The sequence below is a fragment of the Camponotus floridanus genome, unplaced genomic scaffold, assembly GCF_003227725.1.
Source record: "Camponotus floridanus strain SB8 unplaced genomic scaffold, Cflo_v7.5 scaffold43, whole genome shotgun sequence".
Taxonomy (NCBI): domain Eukaryota; kingdom Metazoa; phylum Arthropoda; class Insecta; order Hymenoptera; family Formicidae; genus Camponotus; species Camponotus floridanus.
In genome coordinates, this window is record NW_020229581.1 from 717,829 (window position 1) to 741,212 (window position 23,384).

The 23,384-nt window shown below is 33.2% G+C and overlaps 1 protein-coding gene across 7 annotated transcripts in view; it reads right to left on the reverse strand.

Moving 5' to 3' along the window:
* Positions 1 to 23,384, reverse strand: part of LOC105255236 (ELKS/Rab6-interacting/CAST family member 1) — a 67,548-nt gene that overhangs the window by 24,979 nt on the left and 19,185 nt on the right. For 5 of the 7 annotated variants that reach the window (XM_011264396.2, XM_011264398.2, XM_011264397.2 and 2 more), the window contains exons 2-4: positions 22,168 to 22,317; positions 18,174 to 18,270; positions 16,536 to 16,591 (exon numbers count right to left, since the gene is read on the reverse strand). In XM_011264396.2, the coding sequence (XP_011262698.1) occupies positions 16,536 to 16,591; positions 18,174 to 18,270; positions 22,168 to 22,317 (303 nt within the window). Of the gene's footprint in view, positions 1 to 5,028; positions 5,902 to 8,045; positions 8,235 to 16,535; positions 16,592 to 18,173; positions 18,271 to 22,167; positions 22,318 to 23,384 lie in introns of all 7 variants that reach the window. The other 2 variants (XM_025411745.1, XM_025411746.1) reach the window with 2 other exon arrangements.

The window sequence follows — 23,384 nt, forward strand, 5'->3', positions numbered from 1 at the left end:
GTAATGTATTATTCGTTATGAATTTTAACTGAATCGCGATTTGGAATGAAACGAGCTGCGATGGATGTGTCGTTGCGATCTACAGCCAAAGAAATAAACAAATAAAAAGAAATGAATGATCTCTCTTCTCCTTTACGCGTGATCCATCACGGTGGTTCCTCCGTAGCATCCGCCAGGGTCTTGAACCTGCTGAGGATCTTAAGAAGGATCAGTTTCCGCAAAAAATCGCGTAAAAATTAGCGGAAACAAGAGGTTGACAACGCGCGAAAACAAACTCGTCTCCTTGCGTTTTTTTTTTCTTCATCATATTATTATTATCATCATCATCATCATCATCAGTATGGTAACATAGTTTTCATAGTGCCGGTTTTTCGCGAGAGCGTATATTATTCGTCTCCCGTCCAGGAGGCGCAAACTCCGAAGAGCACCGTTTCGTTTAAGCTTTTAGAGATGAAGCTGACCTTGCGAGCGTGTGAAGCGGTCGTCCCCAGGACGGCGTTTCGTCTTTCGCACAAGCGAGACCGCGGAACGTCGCCGAGGCGGCGGAAAATGTCTGGGTTGTCGGAGAAAGGGAGAAATCGGTCTTTTCTTCCCTGGGGAAATCGTCTTGCCGGATCCAAGTCGTCGCGGTTCCATCCTCGAGACGATGTAGGAGTTTCATGGGACGGAGGGACCAGGAAATAGATTGGTCAGGGCATACCCAGCTTGACCATTGCAACCACATTTTGCGAACGTTGCAACTCGGATACGATTAATTAATCGTGTCAATTAGTCAACGTCCAATTTCCAATGTTCGCGCGCGAGCGAAACGATCGTTGTATGTCAGAGGTCTTCGCGTTACACGATCGAATGTTCACCGATACGACGCTTTACGATCTTATACCAGTACACGGTAGAAAAATAAGGATTGTCACAACCTCGAAATCTCTATCCGCCTCGACGAGCGGAATTATTTTAAGCGTGATATGTTTGGAACAGAACGTGCGTCATCTCGAGAATCATCGATGTTTAGAAACTCGATTAATGTATTATTCGTCTATAATTAAGCCAGGTATAGCCCTTAACAAGTACTTAGATGTATTTGAAAAGGAAACGGTTTAGGGAGGAGGGTGAATGCAAAGGTATATAAATCGCTGTGAGCTACGAAAATATACCGGCGAAAGCTTCAGATAGACTCTTTTTTCTTATCTATCTACCTACACACGCATCGTACACGCACACGCATCTCTCTTCACATATTATATATGTATAATTTTTTTTATAGAAGTATGTGTGTGTGTATGTGTGTATAAGTATAGATATATATGTATATATTTATATATAGATGTAGCTGTCTATCCCATTCAAATAATTTCTCTCTTTCTCTTGAATAACTTCCATTTTCATCATCCTCGGCTTCTCGCCGCGCGTTCGCAAATAACATCAACATTCGTATAATAGACATTTCTTCAACAACGTCCTCGTAAATTCGCGATCTAAGGCCTAAGGATTTTACGCATGGTACTTTCTAACCGCGTTGCGATATAGAAGCTATCGAATTATATATGTATATGACTTTCTCATTGACTTTCTCACCGCGAGATCCGGAATCCTCGCGTATCAAGTCTTCCTCTTGTCTCGCGCCTCTTCGACGACGCTTCCTCGTACAGTATCGATGTCTAATGCATGTTTTCTTATTCAGAATATTCAGTTTTCTCTGGACATGTATATATCCAAGATCTCTGTCGAATATATATATATATATATCTCTGTCGAATTCATCGGATATTTTGGATATAATGTCGCAATGTCTAGATTTCTAGAAGCTTATTATAATTTGATTATTATTATTATTTTGTACAAATATATTTTGAAAAAAATATATTTATATAAAAATAATATTTAAAATTAGTAATTAAAATTTTCATACAATATATATTAAACACATTATTAGTGTAAAAAAATCTATTAAAATAGATGTAAAATGTATTAAATTATTTAATTTCATAATTTTATTTCAAAATAATAACGATATTAAAAGAAGACATATCAATAAAGAAGAGAAATCTAAATATTGACTGATTTCTCGATATTCAAAAACATTCATTGGACGTCTGACTGCATCGGTCTTGTTCCACTTAATCCGCATGGCGAAAGCAGATAGCCTTCCTTTCTTGTCCTCTGGAGGACCATTACCAGAAGTTAACGGAAGATCAAAGATCATCCGAAGACTTATCGTGTTACACATAAATAGAGGGATTTTCTAAACGTCGGTGTACTTGCAAAGTACAATCTGAAAATTCCTCGCGTTGGAAATGATCACGTGTTACGCGGGCGCAACAGAACTCGTTACGTTTTCTCGAGGAAGTGAAAACTTCAAATTTGACATGTATGTTTATCAAATTGCCGTTTTTTTTCCGACAAAGCTATTTAAACCTTCGAGTAAATTTCTGACGTTTAATAGCTATTCTATGACTTACAGTCTTATAATCCCGCCGTCGTAAAATATCTACAATCAATATTGTGCGTAGTACAAATGAATTTGATCGATATGTTGAATTGAGCTGTTATTTCTTGGAAGTTCTTTTTAAATTGTCACTTAAAAAGCCGTGTAAAATATAAAATTTTTACAAAATATTACATATTACGACGTATTTATATATAACTCGGGTTTCCCGAAGATTTTCTATTTAATTTTACGTTACAAATTTATACTTTAGTTCGCGATTAAAACTTTAAATTTAATATGCGATTAAAAATTTCGTTCCTACCAAGATCTTATCAATATAAGAATATTCCGTCCACGAATGCGTGTACTTTTCCATCGCGAGATGTTTCATCTAACGCCCTGCACTCCACATATCCAACCGTTTAGGATTCACCCTATAAACCTACGACGTCTAAATATAATTCAAGTGAAAAAATAGAGAACTCTGCGTTTCGGGATATCGCGTGACGAGAAAAAGGATATCGAGAGGTAAAGAAAACAGGTACGCGTTAAAATGTGTTTGTATGTGTGTGTGTGTGTGTGTGTGTGTGTGTGTGTGTGTGTGTGTGTGTGTGTGTGTGTAAAAGTGAGTATATGTGTGTGTGTATGTGTGTGTGGTGAACACGGTCGACGAGAATCGGTGAGAAGTAAAACGACGTTCATTTTGCGAGTCGACATTATGAATACACTTATGGCGATATTATTTACGTTAATCTAATCCCATGCTAAAATAGCTCTCCTAAAGCTCTTCTAAGAAGGAAGACGGGAAAATTAACGACGTAGCGAAGGTACCGCAACATCAGGAATAACGCTAGGAATCACTCACGATGAAATACGTTTTCGCCCATCTAGATAATAACTTGTTCGCGTTGAGTCGAGCGAAATGCAATTTGCAAAGTTTGCAAATTTATTCGTTTAAAAATTAACATTTACTTGATGTGCTTTTCGAGTTTGTGTATTCGACACAAGGAGCGACATATACTTGGGAGCAGCACATTACGTTGTTTAGGAAAAACATCGTTCGTGCGATAAATTCTACCTATGATCTCTTTATTTACACCTAAAGACTCTATTTGCGAGTAAACATTCGCGTCTCATATTCTACAATTTAGATACTAGATGTGCAAGAATTCAGCCTTTAATTAAATTTTGAAATTACATATAGAACTTGTGTGTTCTATATTATCACAACGCAATTTCGCGAAGATGTTTCTTTCTTCGCTTATCATTTTGCTACGTTTAATATCATCGTTTTCCGATTTTCGAATCACTTTTTTTATTTTTCTTTCAAATAGAACCTATTTCTTCCTTTCTTTGTCTTGTATAACGATTTACGAAATAGAAAATAATTTATCAAAAACTAAGTATTAGTACCAAGTATCTTTTTCCGAAGACTTTTCTGAAACTAATCGTATATCATTTATTGATGAATTATTAGCAGGGCTCTGTTTCGTAAAATTGCAATGTTTGTAATATTAGGTGAAGAGACCTACAATGCTATTAAATTATTTCTGAAATTTCATTTAAGCTATAAATCACAAAAACTGTTAATTATAACCGCTTTAATTATAAGCGATAATAATTTAAGTATGCTAATAATATAGATTTAAGCGATCAATTTCATTACTTAAAAAATATATTAAAATATAGAGAATTGAACGAGCTATTTTATCAAAAATTTGATTATCTTATTGTCTTACTGAGAGACATTAAATAATTACTCAGACATTAAATGTCTGAGTTAGCATTTGAATACAAAGTGGAAACTCGTGTAATGATATCCACATATTGACGCATATTTTATTTCTTAACCGTCACTTTAAAAGTCTAATTTTACGAAACGCAGCTCTGACCTAAAGTCAGGGATGTCGTGGCGCGTAGCTCGAAATCGATTAGATTCTCGTCGACCGAGTCGTTGTTTTAATTCTCACAGACTCTTAAATTTTGCACGCGCGTAATACGTTTTAGAGAAGAAGACGAGGAAAATCGAAGGGTCCTCACGCACGAAAGTCGCCATTTCGGCGATTCGTTCTTGCATCGCCGCCAGCTCTTCGGCTTCCTCTCCTCTTAACGGAAAAGTCGTCCTACATATTATATAAGCACACCCTTCTCTTCGACCTTCTGTCACCTCGATTCTTTTCTTCGCGGCCTCATCTAGCCTCTTCATCGAAGACGCTCAGTTTCCTGGCATTCGAATAATTATCCTCGATGAAAACAACACATCTTTATCTCCGCCACATTCTCTCTCATTTTTTCCGAATCGACCTCATTTCGACCCAGTCCTTTGATTTCAATGGCTCTCAAAACTAGCCGACGAGGATTACGATGACGACGAGGACGACGAGGATGACGACGACGATGACGACGACGACAACGACGAAGACGACGACGACGATGATGAAGACAACGACGACGATCACCAAGACGAAGACGACGACACAATCGTAATCCTCGTGTACCTGTGACTGGAGGAGAAACTCTCGACCTCCCGCGCTGTCCCAGCTGTCACTCTAGACGGCGTCGTTCTTTTCGATGCGCACGTTGTTGATGAAGAAACTTACTTGCCGTTTGAAGTTCAGGTCGTGCTTGTTGAAGGTGTGAGCGTGCAACGCGAGGGCACCCGCCGCCGCCGGCTCTATTTGTTTCAAGTGTTGTTGCATTTGCTGCTGTTGCTGTTGCAGCTGCAATTGATGCTGCTGCTGTTGGTGCAAATGATGGTGATGATGATGCTGATGATGGTGTAGCTGATGGGGATGATGGTCGGTGGCGTAGCGATCGGTATATGGATTGACCACGCCCGTAGTGGCGCCTGACGAAATACCCGCCAGGCATGAGGAACCGCCACCGACCCCGACGCCACCGATGCCCAACCCGCCGCCGCTTCCGGTGGTCCCACCTGTCGAACCGGCAAGTAACGAACTGGTTAGTGCCGTGGACGTTTGGCCACCGTACGGTAGCGAGGTCATCATGGACGGTCCCCTGACCAGGGCCAACGTGCCGGGCTGTTGCTGACCACCCAGGCCGGTTGGCTGCTGCTGCTGCTGTTGTACGCCGCTGCTCGGAACAGCGGTAGCTTTGAGCAATTGCTCCCGTAGTCTACCACCGCACTCTTTAATACGCTGCAACTCAGCCTCCAGCAAAACCACTTCTTTCTCCAGGGTCGTTATCCGCGCATCTTTCGTCTCCATGATAGCGGTCAGGGTGGTGCTACCGGGCACGCCGCCTGGAACCGCCACGCTACCTCCGAGGACGGTACCGCCGCCCCCTGCACCTGCACCTCCGGATACGCTACCTAGTCCGATGATGCCGGAACCTGCGAATCCGCCGATGCTGCCGCCGCCAGCCACCGGCTGTCCCGAGGACGCGGTTGAGGCATATGCGAGCTCCAGCTGTGTCTGCAGGCTCTTCAGACTCTCGTTGGTCGCTTTGAGCTCCTGATATAACAGAAGCAACAAACGGAGAAGACGGTTACAGGTCGATTCTTTCTCGCACCACTGACTTTCTCTGTCGTGTCTCTTTCTTTTTTTTTATGTCTGTTTGATGATGTAGTTGAGATGTTGTCTGATTTCTTTGATTTTTATTTTCTTGAATGTGAAGTATGCGGTGGTACGGTTCAGAGATGTGATTACGGTGGTTGTGGTTGAGTGCAGCTTCGCTAACGCATGAGACTGCCCCTGTGTTTGTCTTTTCTTTTGGAGAAAGTTTGTTGACGTAGCTTTATTTCGTTTTATCTCGTGCTGTCAGCGATGCTTTTTTCAAATGCTCTTTCTATCTCCTTTTCTTTCTCTTTGCCGTGTATTTAAAGTTTATTTGATAAAATGAACAAAAGTCATTTGAAAATCTGTTACGTAAAATATAAAAAGAATATTTTTGCTTATTCTTCTCTCTTCCTGATATATTATTATTTTTTTTATTTAATAATACTTTATTACAAAGAATACAAATTTGCATTCGTTAATTTTGAAAAATATATAATATAAAATGAGAGATAAAAATATCTTTTTTATCTTATAAACTTAATTATAAAATAACTGAATAATAACGATAAAATGTTTGTAATAATTTTTGCGATAATTTTGTTTTTGTAAATAAATTGGCAGTTTATTGTTAAAATTTCTATTTCTTTATAAATAAATAAATTAAAATTAGAAAAAGCATTTCTCCTCATTACGCAAACCGACAGCGAGTGGCACAATTTTTGCGCAATTTTTTATCCTCCAATTTTTTCGTTCACGGGACAGTCTCGAGGAAGCGGAAATGGCACCGTCCCGGTTGACGAAAGAAAAGCGACGTACCGCCGAGCTTCCTTCTTCCAAAACGATCTTCCTCGTTCTCTTCTCTGACATAAAGACGTTCTCGTCACTCCGAATAAAAAAAAATGCGATCGAAAAGTCAATCGATTCTCTTCGTCGATCAAAATGGCAAGAATCTTCTCATCCACGCGTCTCGACATTCATTCTTCTTTCTCCCTTTCTCTCTCTTTATCTTTTTCCCTGTCCAAATCAGATCTCTATTTAATTTTCAGATTTATTTTTTCTCTTCGATATTTTATTCTAAGATTCGATTTTCCCCACGCTTATCACAGGCGATGATCGACGATCGTCGATCGGCAACGCCACGTTAGGTCTTTTTGATCTCACGGTCGCAAGGTCGTACGCTCTAATATGCCAATATATTTGTATGTGCTTGATTTCTTTTTCGTTTTTTATATTTTTTTCACGGTGATCCTCTTCCGGACGCCGGGCGCCGCCGCAGTTCTTTCGCCCACCGCGACGTACGGCCGACATCGTTGTCCATTTTTTCTACGCGCGGCGTTTCGATGATTTCTCATCATATACCGTCAACACATTCCTTACTTCACGATTTATTTTTTTTCCGAAGAATCCGTTGCAAACGTTCTTTGCCAAAAGGCTTATTCCATATAAGAATACGCGAGGATCCATCATTGTATCGACGCACAAGACGATGATTTCATCGTAATCGCTAATAATTCGAAACGCGGCCACGTCGCATGGACAAGATCTCTTTTGGATGCATGTGCGGATGCGTATCGGCGTTTTACGATCTTGTGTAAAGCGGATTTTTGAGAGTCAAGCAGAGTTTTGATATAAAAGAAATCATCGGCTAATAAGCCAGTGAGGAAAGATTTGCTAATCATCGAGCTAAGCAGTCGCACGCGGATACGCACCTTGATGAGTTCGTGTATGATGAGCTACGAGAGTGTGAGCAGATCGTTATATTTTCCAGAATGAATCGTGATTAATATAATATATAAAACTAATTTTCAATTTGAGAGAGATATTGACAGATAAACAATTTTTTTACGAAAGTAAAAATACATAAAATAATATATAAAGAATAATAATATATGAACAAATAAAAAAGATGCGAAAATACCAGATAAAAATTAAAAATCCAGAAGAATATACAATCGGAATTCTTTTCAAGATAAATTTCTAATTGCATATATTATAAAAATTATCAATTATGAACCATGTTCTGGAGAATATTGATCTGCCGACACTCTCGACACTTGGCGAATGATGTTATGGTAGAGAGGATAAGACAGTAAGATTACGCGAGGAGAACGACGTCGTATTATCGCGTCTCGCATCAGGTCGGTGCCAAACAGTCGCAAAGTCCTCCCTTGGGCCTGGGATCGGCTTGCCTTGACGCGACTTGACGACTTTCGGACCGTCCCGCTGCTTGTGCATCGATAACGACGGTTGGCGATGATAGCGGTAAGTCGTGATGGGCAAGAACGTGTCTGAGGCGTACAAGAACGAGAAGAGAGAGTATATATATAACTGGGCGTTACATTCACAGTGAAACAGCCGAGATGATAGCAGAACATAAATATAAAAGGTGTATGAGAATGTCAATTTGTAATACATGGATTTTTATACATATGTACATACATACGCGAAAAATGCGCTCGTGTGTGTATATGTGTGTATGCATGTACGTGTATGGTGTGAGATGGTGCATATATATATACATATAAAGAGTTGAGAGATTCCATATGTATAGAGATATACACGTGATAAAATGAGACTGAACAGTATATAACGATATTATATCAATGTTTAGCTTATATGGTGTGTATGTAAATATATCGAAAAGATAGAAGATTATAAAATGTAATATATATATATATATATATATATATATATATATATATTTATATAGATATGAAAATTATTCTCTTACAGAGGATGAACCAAAGATCTCGTACAGCCTGATGTCGATTCTTTCGCGTGGCATCCCGTCCATCTTCCTGATCGTCAAAACTTGACCGAATGTCATTTAGAATACGAATGTCATTGATTCCTATACTTTTTTGTCTCTCTTTTTGTTGCGTGTACACATGCGAGAAAAATGTCAATCTCCTTCTTTATCTTTACTACTTTTCGAAATAATTTGCATTTCTAAATTTGTCGCGTGATGCCACGAAAGGTAAGTTTTAATGGCGTGATGTATATTCTCGAGAGTTTCGCTGTCCGGAACCGATAAACGACAAAGTAAAAATTCTTTTACATGCGACATGCGACTGCGCGAATGATCGCTCACTGTCAGTAAACGACAGTTTAGACTCCTAAATTTTAGTTTTCAAAAATTTCTTTTCTAAAATTTATAGAAAATTTCAAGCGTTAAGAGGATAAGATCTGATTAGTTATCGGTAAATTAATGGAATATTGTTGATTCAGAAAAAAATATTTGATTTAATAACAGTGATATAAATTAATTAAAATTTATATTTATTTTTTATGAAACTATTTCTGTTTAGATAGTTGGTGAGAAGGTAACTCAATTATTATTAAATTATTTGTATAATTATTATATTAATTAGATTGAGACTAATAATTGGAAATTAATGGCAATAACAGCCAAATATTGATTCTACTACTATTCAAGTATTATAGAGTTCATAATAGATAATTAGCATGTACTTATTATCAATAACAGCATATTCGAATGATAAATATGAACTAATTGCAATAATATTCAAATAAATACATAATTAACTGCATATCCATTCTTTTGAATGAATTTATTATTTGCAAATCAAACCTTTATAGAAATATGATCATTATGTAAGTATTATTGTAATATGATTTAATGATGTGATGTTGCATATATTTTTCATTGATACAAAAATTAATTATATAAATTAACTATGTATATATATATATATATATATATCATACATAATTTATATCTTTCTTTTAAAAATATATTCGTATTTTTGCATAATTTTCACGAATGTGTATCTTTTTTCTCTATTATAATTCATAAATAATTTATACAAATTTAAATATTATATTTATAAATATTATGCGCGGCAACATTTTTATTAGTAGCGTATTTCAAGCGTATCAATTTAAACATATGACCAATTAAATCCAATCTTCTTTACATTTATTATTTTTAACACGCTTGTATCGAAAGATCCGCGTGCGCGTTTAACGTATTAGTGATGATTTATGTGAATGTGCCACTGATCGAGAGCCACTGTATGATATACGCGCACTTATATCTATAATAGATACATGTAATGAATGAAGTCTTGACAAGAATTTTAAATTTTAAATTTTAAATGATATGATGACATGATGAATGTGGAAATCTTGATGTGCATAAAAAGAAAAAAATTAGTTGGATTATTCTTGTGATGGAGTTTAACATGACTTTCAGTTATGTGAGTATGCATAATTCGCGACGAACAATAGCGAACTACATGATTAGTTGGATTATTCTCGTGGTGAAGTTTAATATGATTTTCAATTCAGTATGTATGTAATCCGTGACAAACAGTAACGAACTTACAGTTATGTAACTTTATTTCGACAGAATAATTTCATTATCGTATAATAAATGCTATCTATCAGTTGGGAATGCTTCTATCTTGTAAATTTACATTAATAATAAGTACAATAAGAAATTTATTTTACGTCAAATGAATTTTCGGTTAAAAAAATAGAGAATATCCTAACATACGATTTAAATGATTTTTTAAATATATATAATATTTTAATATTTTATTAAATATTTCATATTTTATAATATTCTTTTAATTATTAAGTATAAAAAATTGAGAAATAAGTTCTAATACAAATTATAAAAATTATAAATATATATATAATTTTATATATATATTTATATATATATATATAAGTTATAAATTATAAAATACAATATAATATATATATATAAATTAAAATAAATTAAAATAAATTATATGTGTCTTTTTCAGTTTCTTTCTCTCTTTTTCTCTCTCTCTTTTCTCTCTCTCTCTCTCTCTCTCTCTCTCTCTCTCTCTCTTTCTCTCTTTCTCTTTTTCTCTATTTGCACTTGTAAAATTTTCACATTAGTTCCAATCTTTTCGCGAGTGAAATTTTGCGAAAACTATTTTTGCATACGGTGGCTCTCCCGAAGGCAAATTATTTACGCAAAAATATATATTATAGATACATGTTTACATGTGCAACGTATCCTATTAAACGCATGATTAATCATTCGAATACTACCTATAAAATATTTTATTAAATTATTTATAATCACTAAAAATAAATCTTTTGTTAAAAACAGAGATTTAAGTCAAAACATTTCATTCTTTGTAGAATAAGTTTCGTATAATTGATTTCAGCTAATTGATTTGCTTGTGTATCTAGATTGCGTTCAAGTAATATTAATGTGTGTGATTAGTATACCTGGTAGATCTTCCATGGTAGAGCCTGGCGAGGAAAGAAGTCACGTGCGTGTCGCCGGTCCCTAATTTTGAGCTACGTAGTAGTGTTGTGCATGTAGTAGTAGTAGTAATTGTAGTCGATGATGGGGTGACTCATAGTGACCGTGACGACGATGGTGATGGCTGATCATGTAGTGATGGTAGTAATTGTATTTGTGATTAAAGGGAGGTATAAGTGACGTGATGGGCGGATATGCAGGCGTGATATTTCCCCGCACGAACGGAGCTCTAACGTTATTCTTATCGCCTACACATCTAAAGCAGCTCATTCCACGCATTCCAATCGCAGCTGTTGTTATTTTTGAATCTCGTAATTAAATCTTGAATTTAATCATACCGCTCGTTCGTTCGTTTCTTACGATCGACCGTTTTACGGTCTTGTTCTTGTTATCGATCGTGTAGCGGTAGCTATACGATTCGTCCAATGACTCGCTGATTCGGCGACGTATCATATAATTTGATGATTCATCTAACATCTGATCTATCAAATTAGATTAATGAGACAAATCACGTAATTTAGCTTTGTTAGTGTAAGTTTTTTAAATATGTTTATTTTTTTAAATATATATGTCGGCTTGTATTATTGTTTAGAGAAAGTTAATTGTTAGATAAATTATCTCGTTTGCCGAGGTCATCGAATAAAGAGATCGTGGACGAATCATTTTTGAATTGTTCGACGTATGGTGCAAAAAGAAAAAGGCAGAGGAGAATATGTGGCTTTGCATATGGGATTAGTGAAATATTGAGGATTACGTGTTCTACTTTTTGTTTTCATGCTTTTTCGAAAGTATATTTCAATAAGTATTACAATAGAAATAATTGTTTGATTCTTTTCATAATTTTTGTTGATAAAAAATTTAGGTGATAACAAAAAAATATAATTATAATAAAATATACAAGTTAAATTTGCGAATTACATTATTTCTTATGTAATAAACTTATTACTCTATTCACTAATTATAATATAGTTATAATTGTTTAATTATAATTATTATAATTACATGAAAAAATTATATGAAATAAATTGAAATACAACATTTAAAAAAATAAAATTTGTTAACATATCTACTTTGAACTTTTAAAAGTTTAAAAAAATGTCATAGATTTATATTCTATTAATTTTCTTTCCCTTTCCTCAATTTGAGAAATTAATTTCTTGAAAGATATCTAAGGTACATTATTTTGAAGAATTTACTTGAATTACGGCAATTAATTACGTGCAACGAGATTGCAGCTATTAATTGCGCGCGCGCATTTACCGCGTTGAGAGATCGGGTTATGCCCAGAGAAATTCGCAGTGAAAAGAGAGGAAATTGAACCGAGTAGTTTCCTCTTGGCATCGAATGTGTCCTGCTTCTTCGAGCTAATCGGAACGTCTTCTACATGTTTGAGACTATGCGACATATTTGAGAGTATGCTATTCGTATGCGCGTTATTTCTCTCTCGAGAATTTAGAATATTCTATCAAAGATAATAGTATCCATTTCGTTCGCGCTAATTTTATTTCTCGGTAATAATAGCATAAGCAATTAATTATAGAACTGAAAATAATAATAATTAAAATTTTATCGTAATTGAATTTGCTACATCAATCCAAACACGGAAAGGTACAACAATATTATCATGTTTCCACTGTCTCTATCGAGTTTCGAATTCTTGCCGAGATTATACCGGTTTTAATCTCCGTGTAGAACACGAAGGACTTATCGAAGGATTTCGAGGAATCGGTTAAGACTAATTGGACTAAGGTATAGTAGTGATAACATGATACAACGCTCGTGCTGCTAAGTTGTCGATACAATGAACAACGAGACAGGCCTTGATGCTGGTGCAATTGTTCACGCAAGAGAATTTGTTCGAAGATTGCAAGGTACATTTTTAGAGGGAGAAAAGAAGGGAAGAGCCAGAGTAAAATAGTGCGCGGTAGTTTTTCAATGAAAGAACGATAGAAATAAAGAAGAAGAAGAAGTGAAGATTTCTTGTGCGATGGCTCTAATGGCTCTAATATAATGGACGTACTTGCTGCGTCCAATTCGTGCTCGAAATTACACCCGGAAAGAAGGGAAACGGATCTGTCAATTTTTCGTTTTGTCAAATCGCTCCCGAGTGCCACTCAAGCTATATTGATTCCGTCTAGGTCCTAAATCTAACAGGCATAATACGAGAGTGCAAGGAGACCGAGCAAAGTAGCGAATGCGATGTTGTTCGTTAAAAATGTTAATTATAGCAATTGATTATGATTCAATGAAATTTTTTTGAGCCACATATATTCAATTTTCTAATCATCTTTTTATTTCAAAAATATTTTATTTAAGTAAAATATTAATTTATACTTTTTGCTCTCTCAAATTCATTAAAATTTATTAAAACCGAATTTCAGAAAGAACCAATTTCAGGGAAAAGAGAGATTTATATATTAATATTTATATATATTAATTTATTTATATATTAATAAAATCTGAATTATATATGAATTATATACTCATTAATACTTGATCATTTTGACTAATTACAAAAAGACCGCAGCAAATATAAATTTCGCAAAGAAGTGTACGAATCGAAAAATATAAACGTAAATATAAATCACGCGTCGTGAAAGTGGGTCAAAATGGAAAAGTAGTAACCCTATAAGCGAAATAGTAGTGAATTTCTCGAACGACTTCGCATCCATACCAAGAACGAACTATAAATAAAGGTAGAGCGCTATAAACGTGAAAACGTATCTCGGGAATGTATATGAACTACGTCTGCTCTAAAGACATGGATTGCGTGAAGAGCAGAGCAAAACACATGACAGTGATGCTGGTAACGGTGGCAGTACTCTGAGAAACTTTTTTTTTTACGACGTTAACAGTCAGTACAAATGCGCTCAAATTTCGCTATATGACGATACAGTTGAGCAGCGACAATTGTTGAGTGAGAGTAAGCGATATGGGGAATTTATATATATTGATGCTTCAAAAATTCACGTTGACGGATTTTTGTACCATTCCTGGAAATGTCGGATTTAACGCGAGGACTTTTCCCTGCGATCTTGTTGACAAATATCACCGAGACATGTGCAAATTTTCAGTCAAGCGAATAGTACTCGGTCGAAATATATAGAAATACTGTATCAATAGAAATGGCTGATATTTTGTAACATGGCCTTATGTAATTTTGGTCAAAATACGATTTTTTATTCCAATTTTGATTAAACATTTATAAGTGCTAATTGTGACATAATCTGTAAACTCAGTAGTCAAGATTCTTCTCGACTTTTTATATTGTCTCACGAATTTTATTTCTATCATATAAGTTTATGAGAGATGTCAGGATCCACATGCGGCGTTAGAAGATATCGAAATTCTATAAAGGTAAACGAGACGATAAAGCAACAGCGATAAAGCAAAGCGAGGACTTGACAGATGCCTCTGAGAAAAACGATGCGAACTCTTTTTCGGATTATTTTTCAGAAATTTCCGCAATCTTCGTTCGCAATGAAAATAGGAATAGTACATCACTGCGTTTATGGGCGTGAATTTTTGAAAACTCTTGCGACGGTGACACGAAGAAAAAAGTGCATGATCGAAGCACTTGTGAAAAAGTAAACCTGCGATTACGTGCACATTGAACGCGAACGAGGGTGCGAGTATGTGCGTGCGTGTTGGAAGACGAGGGATGTATGTATGATGTGTGTATGTTTTGCATGTGTCTGTATGCATTTATACGCGCGTGTATAATACATGTGTGAGGTTGTCGAGTAGTGATGTAAAACGCGTCGATTTTCCAGTTCCCCTTTGATTCGATTTTCTTTTTTCCTCAGGGAGAAAAATGTTAAAAAATTCGAAATGAACAGAACATGCAAATTGGTTCGAGATGCATCGAAGTAGTTTCGAATAACGACGTGCGTTGAATAAAAGTCACGAAAAAAGATATATTTTAGTTGATGTAATATTCTGAGAGATCGATTTTCCCTTTAATTTACTTCTTCCTTCGTATCTTCTGTTTTTTTCAAGTAAATTTTTAAATAATAACACAGAATAATAGAAATTGCGTAAAAAATAAGTCGTTAATTAAATTTTGATACAAGTGCTGTTTCAATCCTAGTTGTAATACAATCGAAATACATAAATGTTTTTTCTCGAAATTTAAGACAATTTAGAACAATTGGTTTTCACTAATTATGTATATCATATGATATTAAATTGATTTTGTTATCATAAACATAAATCTTTGATTTCTTTGAACATATGAATTCGAACCATCAAAATTATTGGATTCTTAAATGCTTCATGGAAAGTTTTTTCATTTTAATTTTACATATTTCAAACTCTCGTGTGTGTAAATTTTTCTTCATATTTATTATAAAATTCTAGTTTTATTCTGTTTTAAATTTTTAGCTATTTTAAAAGTTGAAAATTTTTAAATATTTGTAAGATCCACGAACGTTTTCTGCGCAAGTCTTTGGAATCCTTGAATCTTCGCATTCTCGTTTAATAATCAGATTTTTGCGTTGTCGCATTCTAAATTTTAAATCTGCGGATTTCCATGTCTGTTGATCGAGGCCGTTGCGTTAGTAGCTTCGACCGTCTCTGCCTATCACCGGCCCCCGATCTTGCATGTATACCGTACCTTAATCTCGCTCTTATTGCGAAACACAGAACGGAGAACACTTCCGCTCGCGAGAACCCGATCGATTTTAGGGGCAATGATCGAGTCGAGTCGCACGAGACGGGCGGAGAGGTTCGCAAAACCCTGTTGTGGTCCCTGAATCGAGAATGGGCCGTCTGTATAAGGATAAGGGTTACTCCACTCACCCCCTGGCGCTCGCTTGTTCATTTTTGCTTTTGTCCCGGTTTTTTATTCCTTTTTCTTTTTTTTATTTTCTCAGATCAAGTGACATAGAAGTTCAAGCATGAGCACGATAACACGGGGCGAAAAGTAAAGCCACTGGCAGTGCAATAACTGCAAACTACTTGCAAGCAGACTACTCATACAGAATAATGAATAGCGATTAATGTTGACGCACACATATATATATATATACATATGTATATGATAGTATAGGCAAATTTTTTTTTAAGAATTGATTAATATAAATAAATAGATAAATAAATAAATATATATATATATATATATATATATATATATATATATACATATGCGTTAAAATGCATAATGAGCATTGATCGAAATATGAGTGACACACACAGATATATATGTATATACATATATACGCAATACATATAAATGTATACATATATACACATATATATACATTTAAATTTAATTATGAATATATGTATGGCGACACGGATATAGAAATTGCTTAAGGACCTGCTTCTGGGCCATCGACTGCATTTGTTGGAACATGATCCTTTCCTCCTCTTTTCCTAAAACAGCAGAAAGTAACGAGGAACTTTTGGGGGAACTGCTTGGTTCCAGGTTCACGGATCATCGGTGTAATTATGAATGTGTGTGTGTGTGTATGTATGTGCACTTGTATGTGTGAATAGAGATCTAATTATCGCAGTAATTTGCTCACGCGTAATCTTTTTTAATTTTGCTCTATTTCTACATATTATTTGTATAATAATTAATAGAATTATGCAGTTTAATTAGTAGAATGTATATAATTAGTTATAGGTCTCTTGCAATTATAGTATAATAGAAAATAGAATAATTTTATATTAAATACAATATATATTTAATATTAAAACAAAATATTATATAATAAAAATAATTTTTTTCCTTTCTTAATATTAATTTCTTCATAAAAATAAATAAAATAGAAAAAATGTTTCGATATGTCAGTGCAGTGCATTTGGAATATTCACTTGTGTCACGTGCAAATAATATATTTTATTTTGATAATAATTATGTCCTAAATTAAAAAGTTTTGATTATAAAGTGATTTTTCCAATCTTCCCAACTTTTTAAAGTATTCTTGTATTTCTCCGTAGAACTATTTTGTAAAATTAGTATTCTCTCGATATGACTTCTCATTCGTATTGTTATTTTCATAGCAAGTTTATATAGATTACAATAATGTTCTCAAAGAGAATAGATTTGCCCGCTTAGACGAGTTACGGTCCGCGAATTTAACGAGATAATTCGATCCACCTTTATGGTGTTTCGTTGAGACGAACGAGAGTATTTACGCGAAAAATTCGTTACACAAAATTGGGTTTTCTCTTCGTTGAAGAAGGATGCCCAGTAAAATACCGGGTGTTGTTCATTGCAAACCAGCTATTAACTTTACAAAGTTTATTTGAATTTCTATGTATATTGCCGCATAAAATCTTATTTACGAATCTAGATATTTAACAAAATATTACTTAATTTTTATTTCGTATAAACTTAGATAAAAACTTGTTAGCGAAAAAGATACACTTCTTTAGAAAAATGCATAAGATGGGAAATCAAGCGAAAAATAAATCTCAAATTGTTTAAAATGTATAAATCTAAAGTAAAAATTTAATTATTGTGAATTTTACCATTTCTACTGCCGCTTCTCTTGTTTAAGCCAATTTGGAATTGATGCAGATATTTTCCGTGATATTATGTATTTTATAATTAAAATAAATACTTTATTAATTTGCTAAATTAATTTAATTTATTTTAGTATCTAATCTCTTTATTATGATTTTTCAATTTATAATTATATTATCCTTAAAAAAATTCAACAATTAATATGGATTATCATAGTTTGTTATTTTTTTATCATAAAATGTATACTTAATTAAAATCATGCATATTATAATGTATCGATTTTCGATATTATAAATAATAATAAATAATAATAATAATAATAATAATAATAATAAATCTAAATCCATTTTCAATTCAATCTAATTTTTTTTTTAAGGATCCAATCGGTCTTATGGTCACATCTGTTTTTTTTTTAATAAAATAAAATATCGAGAAAAATAATTAATTAAAATAATTTAAAGAAATTTGCAAGCAATGTCTCACCCATCCCCTTGTTCTGGAGCATCTCGAGGAGCTTCTTGATACTTTCATCGCGAGCCTGCAGCGTTTGCTTTTGCGTTTCTATTCTTAATTCCAATTCCTGCAACAGAAAAAGATCAATAATTAATAATAAGAAAATTAGAATAATTTAAAATATTATTTTTTCACGATCGCTATTTTAATTTTTTACGCAATTTATCATTATTTTAAAACTCGCAAAAATTTTTGTTTATAAAAAATTATTTTTTTCATTCATATTTGCAATTCGATTAAATTATTAAAAAAAAATTATTTTTTTTTATATATTTCATGTTCGATAATTCCTAATTGTACATAAGAAATTTTGCATAGTTACGACAATCAATATCAATTTAGATATCTTTGAAATTTATTGTATTCATATATAAATCATAATGTATACATACATTCAACAATGAAACTATGTGATCTCAGTGCTTTCAAAATATTCTCTATAAATCCATTATTTTAAATATGTAAATTCGATTATACACATATGTATACTTTAAAAAAATTGGCATTATTTTATAAACTTTTCACATTTTTGTACGCGAGATGATCTAAATCTATCAAGAATTAATTTGAAAAGATTCTACAATAAATTTAAGAGAATTCGATTTTTTTTTAAGATTTCTCTTTAAAATATTTTTCGGTGATTTGCAGAGAAGTTTTACAAAAGTATATATCATATGTTTTCCAAAGATACATTAAATACAAACTTTGACAGGTCGGAGAAGAGATATATAATTTACTATTATTGTCAGCATCTAAAAAAAGATTAACATTTCAATCGTGTAATAGAAATCTGTTTTGCAACGAAGGACGAAGAAGCTATTTTTATGACATTTCGTGTACTTTGTACGGGATTATTTTTATAAAAATCGATAATGTCTCTGTAACCTTTTCACATACTCGAGCGTATATATGGGGATAGAAATGTCTGAGCACGTGAATTTATATACATTTATATCGAAGCACACGCGTTTCTCATATATGCTATCTATACATGATAAATTCATGTGTTAGAACATTTCTCTTCTTATGTGTAAATCAACGGCGAATAGTGTCACCCGCTTGACGCCCATGTAACAAATTTAGCGCGTCTCTTTGATGGCAGGAAAGTAATTAGTCTGGAATTAGACGCCCGCTGCTGGTCTTCTACCGGTCTTTTCCTGCTGTGCGAGAACATTCGCGTACGATATTATCTGAGAGCTTGGACAATAGCGCACGCTGTAAAAACGTGAAAATTCTACGGTAGAGACATCAAGTGATATCTGATAATTAATTTAATCAAACTTTTTTAATAAAAACTTTTAGAAACCTTTATATAATCATATAGATGCATCTCTGTTTAATAGTATTTCAAAAAATATATACTGCATTTACTGTTAATCTAATTTTATCTCGATATATTATTATTGATATTATCGACAAAGAACTATAATAATCTTATAAGAATGAAATTATAAAACGTATCGAATATATACAAATTAATAAAAAATTAAACAGATTAATCACAAATTTGTAGATATGTAGATATCTTTTCCTCATTATAAAACAAGTTATAATTACTACATTATTAAAAAATTAAATTTTAAATAATTAGCCCTATCGCATAACTTTGTATATAAAATCGTATATTGAATCGAGGATGGAGTGAAACAAAAACGCATATACATTACATTAAGATATTTCGGACACTTCAAATTTTAAGGACTTCATAATAACGATAAACTCGGTCGGACGCGTGTTGATTTTGATAGTAACGAGAATTTACGGAAAGACGAGAAATCGAGTGCATAAACTGGCGAATGGCCAAAGACGACCAGTTGCTCCGCGTACGTTGTACATTTGACCTGTCTGCGATATTTAGGTCGAGGCAGTTTAAGCTTATGGACAAATATCCCTCTGCTTCTTATTAAAATGAACTACTTCCTGGTGGAATGTCTTAGTCAGTTAAATTGTCTCTTTAAATAATCATGTACAAGGCAAATTGTACACATGCGCACACGTATTTATATACTATAAATTCTTTTTATCTTGCAATAAGAATAAAATATACTTGATATATAAAATATACTTGAAATTGATCTAATTTTGTATATATTAAATGTAAAAATTATTAATAAGTAATATGTACTAAAAGTAGTTTTTCACTAAATAAAAAGATATACGCATGAAAGCGTTGCTAAAATTAAAAATAATAATATTTATATAAAAAATATTTTTATTTTAAAATAATTTTAATATTTTTTATTTAAAATATATGATGTACTTCAAGTATTAGATAATACAAAAAACCGTGCCATAACTTGTACTGGTTTAAATATGCTTATTTAATGTATTGACTTTTTTAAGAAAACAAAAATTAATATCTTTATAATATATTTATATCTTTTCTAAAAATATTCACGCTCTTTAAGTAGGAGCTGATTAAATAATTATGTGCTGCGAACAAAGTATATCGACAATGCTTATTCATAGCGTTATAGATAGACCTAATGAATTTACCACAAGAAGAGACTGATATTTGCGTTCTAAAAACATTCTGGTTGTGGTCAGACAATTCTGTTCGTTCAGACAATCGGTCGTTTACCTCGCTCACGATCTAAATCGTTCATCTATTTCGGTTCAAGCAGGCCCACATGGTATACGCGAAGTCAATAAACCACGGGCACATACCATCAGATGGAATATTTCGCGAAGAAATTTATTGCATTCATTATGCGCGTTCATCAATAGATACTCTGAATGGATTTTAAATAAATCAATGATATACGCTATTAAATAGAATCGATGCATTATTATTGATATGGCTCCAGTTACATGTATAACACTGCAAAGATTCTTTTCACTGAGAAGTGAGAAGCAATAATGATGGATTTTTCAATAAAATTTTACTACTATTTAAAATCTTACTGCCAATTAATAAAATAAAAGAGAAAAAAGTATGAGCGTTTTTATTAAAAATTAATGGAATATTAATCTTTGATGAAATTTTATTGCTTTGTGACATTTTTACTGATTCAGTTTAAGAGAGTATCAATTGTATCTACAATTTCAATAGAATTTTAATATATTATTAATAATTAAAGTACTATTAATAAGAAAAACGAGAAAAAATTTAATAAAACTATAAAAATCAAAATCGCTGTTACTAATGATTGTTTTGAAAAATAACTGTAATTCGTTATCCTCTCCCGATTATTTTAAAACAAAAGAAAATAATTCATTGTATAAAAAAGATTAAAATTCGTAGATATATATAAAACAAAATATGATTAAAATTTGCGAAATATTCGAAGAAGATATTGGACAAGTCCAAAATATTTTCCTTGAATAGAAATGCTGGAGCATATGACAGATGTCTGCAGCAATATCAGAAAATCGAAAGAAATAATGTGAAAATATATAATATATCTGGCAGTCACGCGCAAAAATGTTCACGTCGAGTACATTTTCAGAGCTGTCGGTGAAAGAGGAAAAACAAGAATAAAAAAAAGAAGATAATCCGAGAGATAATTCATAGCATTTTCAAATTTGTGCATTAATCTCCTTATGGCAATCTCCACTTTTTTTACCGCATTTATATTCCTATTATTTCCCATTTATCGCATTATACCCCTATTATTTTTGAATTATAATGGAATTTCTCTTCTCGAAAATGCGGAAAACATTCGCGATGGCGTGCGCCATTCTATTTCAAGCCCATGGCTGCATTATTTTCGACATAAGACGCGGAAAACCGACCTACGGTCACGCCGGTTAAAATTAATCTTACAAGCGCGCGGCCGGAAATTAATTTTCCCTCGGAAAAATTCAATCAGGAGCAGAAAATACAGGATTATAACACCGTCATTTTAGAGAGATAATTTTGCGTCACAGTAAAAAGAGATCAGTTTAAATCCACTTTATGGCTCAGAGAAAAAGTAATCTCGTAATAATCTAGATGTTAATATTCATGTTAATGTTTACTTACTTTTATTGTATCACGAAGTATGGCGATTTCGCGAGTCAGATGCTCGTTCTCATTATACAAAACTTCCATTTGCTGCTGTATTTCAACGTTCGGCCCGCGCATTCTCATTCTAAGCTCCTCTTCCAGTTGACGGACCATCATGCTTTGTTTCTGTAATAAAAAATATCCATAATTGACTATAAATATGATAATCTATGTTTTTAATTTATTATTGAAAGTAAATATATAATGAAGATATTATAAAAAGAAATTAAATATAAAAAGTTTTATCTCATTCTTTATTTGAAATTTCCCGTTGTTTCTTGAATTTTAAATTGTCCTAAATTTTAAATAAAAATAGAAAAGAACTAATGGAAACATTAATAAAGATATTAATAGAATAAATGTATTAATAGAAATAATATTGGTAGAAATTGGAACGATTATAATAATAATTGTTATACAATATGTAACGATAAAATGTCTCAAATATTTTTGGATTTAAAATTATTCCATTCCTATATGAAATATCGTAAATGCATGAATTTTTAAAATTTTTAAATGTTGAAATATATTTCAACGCGATAAAGACTTTTAGAGTTTGGCTATTTGCATGATGTATTCGCTTGAAATATTAGTAAAAAACAAGTCTATTTGTGCACGCATCGTTACATCGACAATTGTATTACACAGTGAAAACACTGCTGTTTGTTCTGGTCGTATTAATCTTTTACTCTCGTATAAATGTGTGGTAGACTCGAGTGGTATTGTGTTCCACCAAGATTCTCTGGTCTCGGCTCGTTAGACATCGTTAATGACGCCGGCGACATAAGCGCGTAGGTGGACAAAAGTCGCGTCGCAAAAAAAAAGAAAGATTTCCGACTGTACTCTGGTGTAGCAGATTAACAAACGCTTGTGTTGCACACCGACGTGTTGTCTCGTTGATGAAACACTTTGTGCATGCAACGCACGTCTTCCCGTCACGCTGATTTAACGACGAGTGTTTTAATTTTATCTAGATTCAGAGAGACTTTGTGTGTTCCTGGGGAAAAAATAATATATTTTTCATTGTATATTTTATATAAAAAGAAAGGAAATATGTAAATGCGCGAATGCTTTTTTATGCGCATACTTCTTTATTGTAAAACATTTCTTTTTCAAGAGGATTATTTTTAAAACAATAAAAAATAAAAAAAAATGTAAAAAATACAAAAAAAATTTAAATATTAAGTAACAAT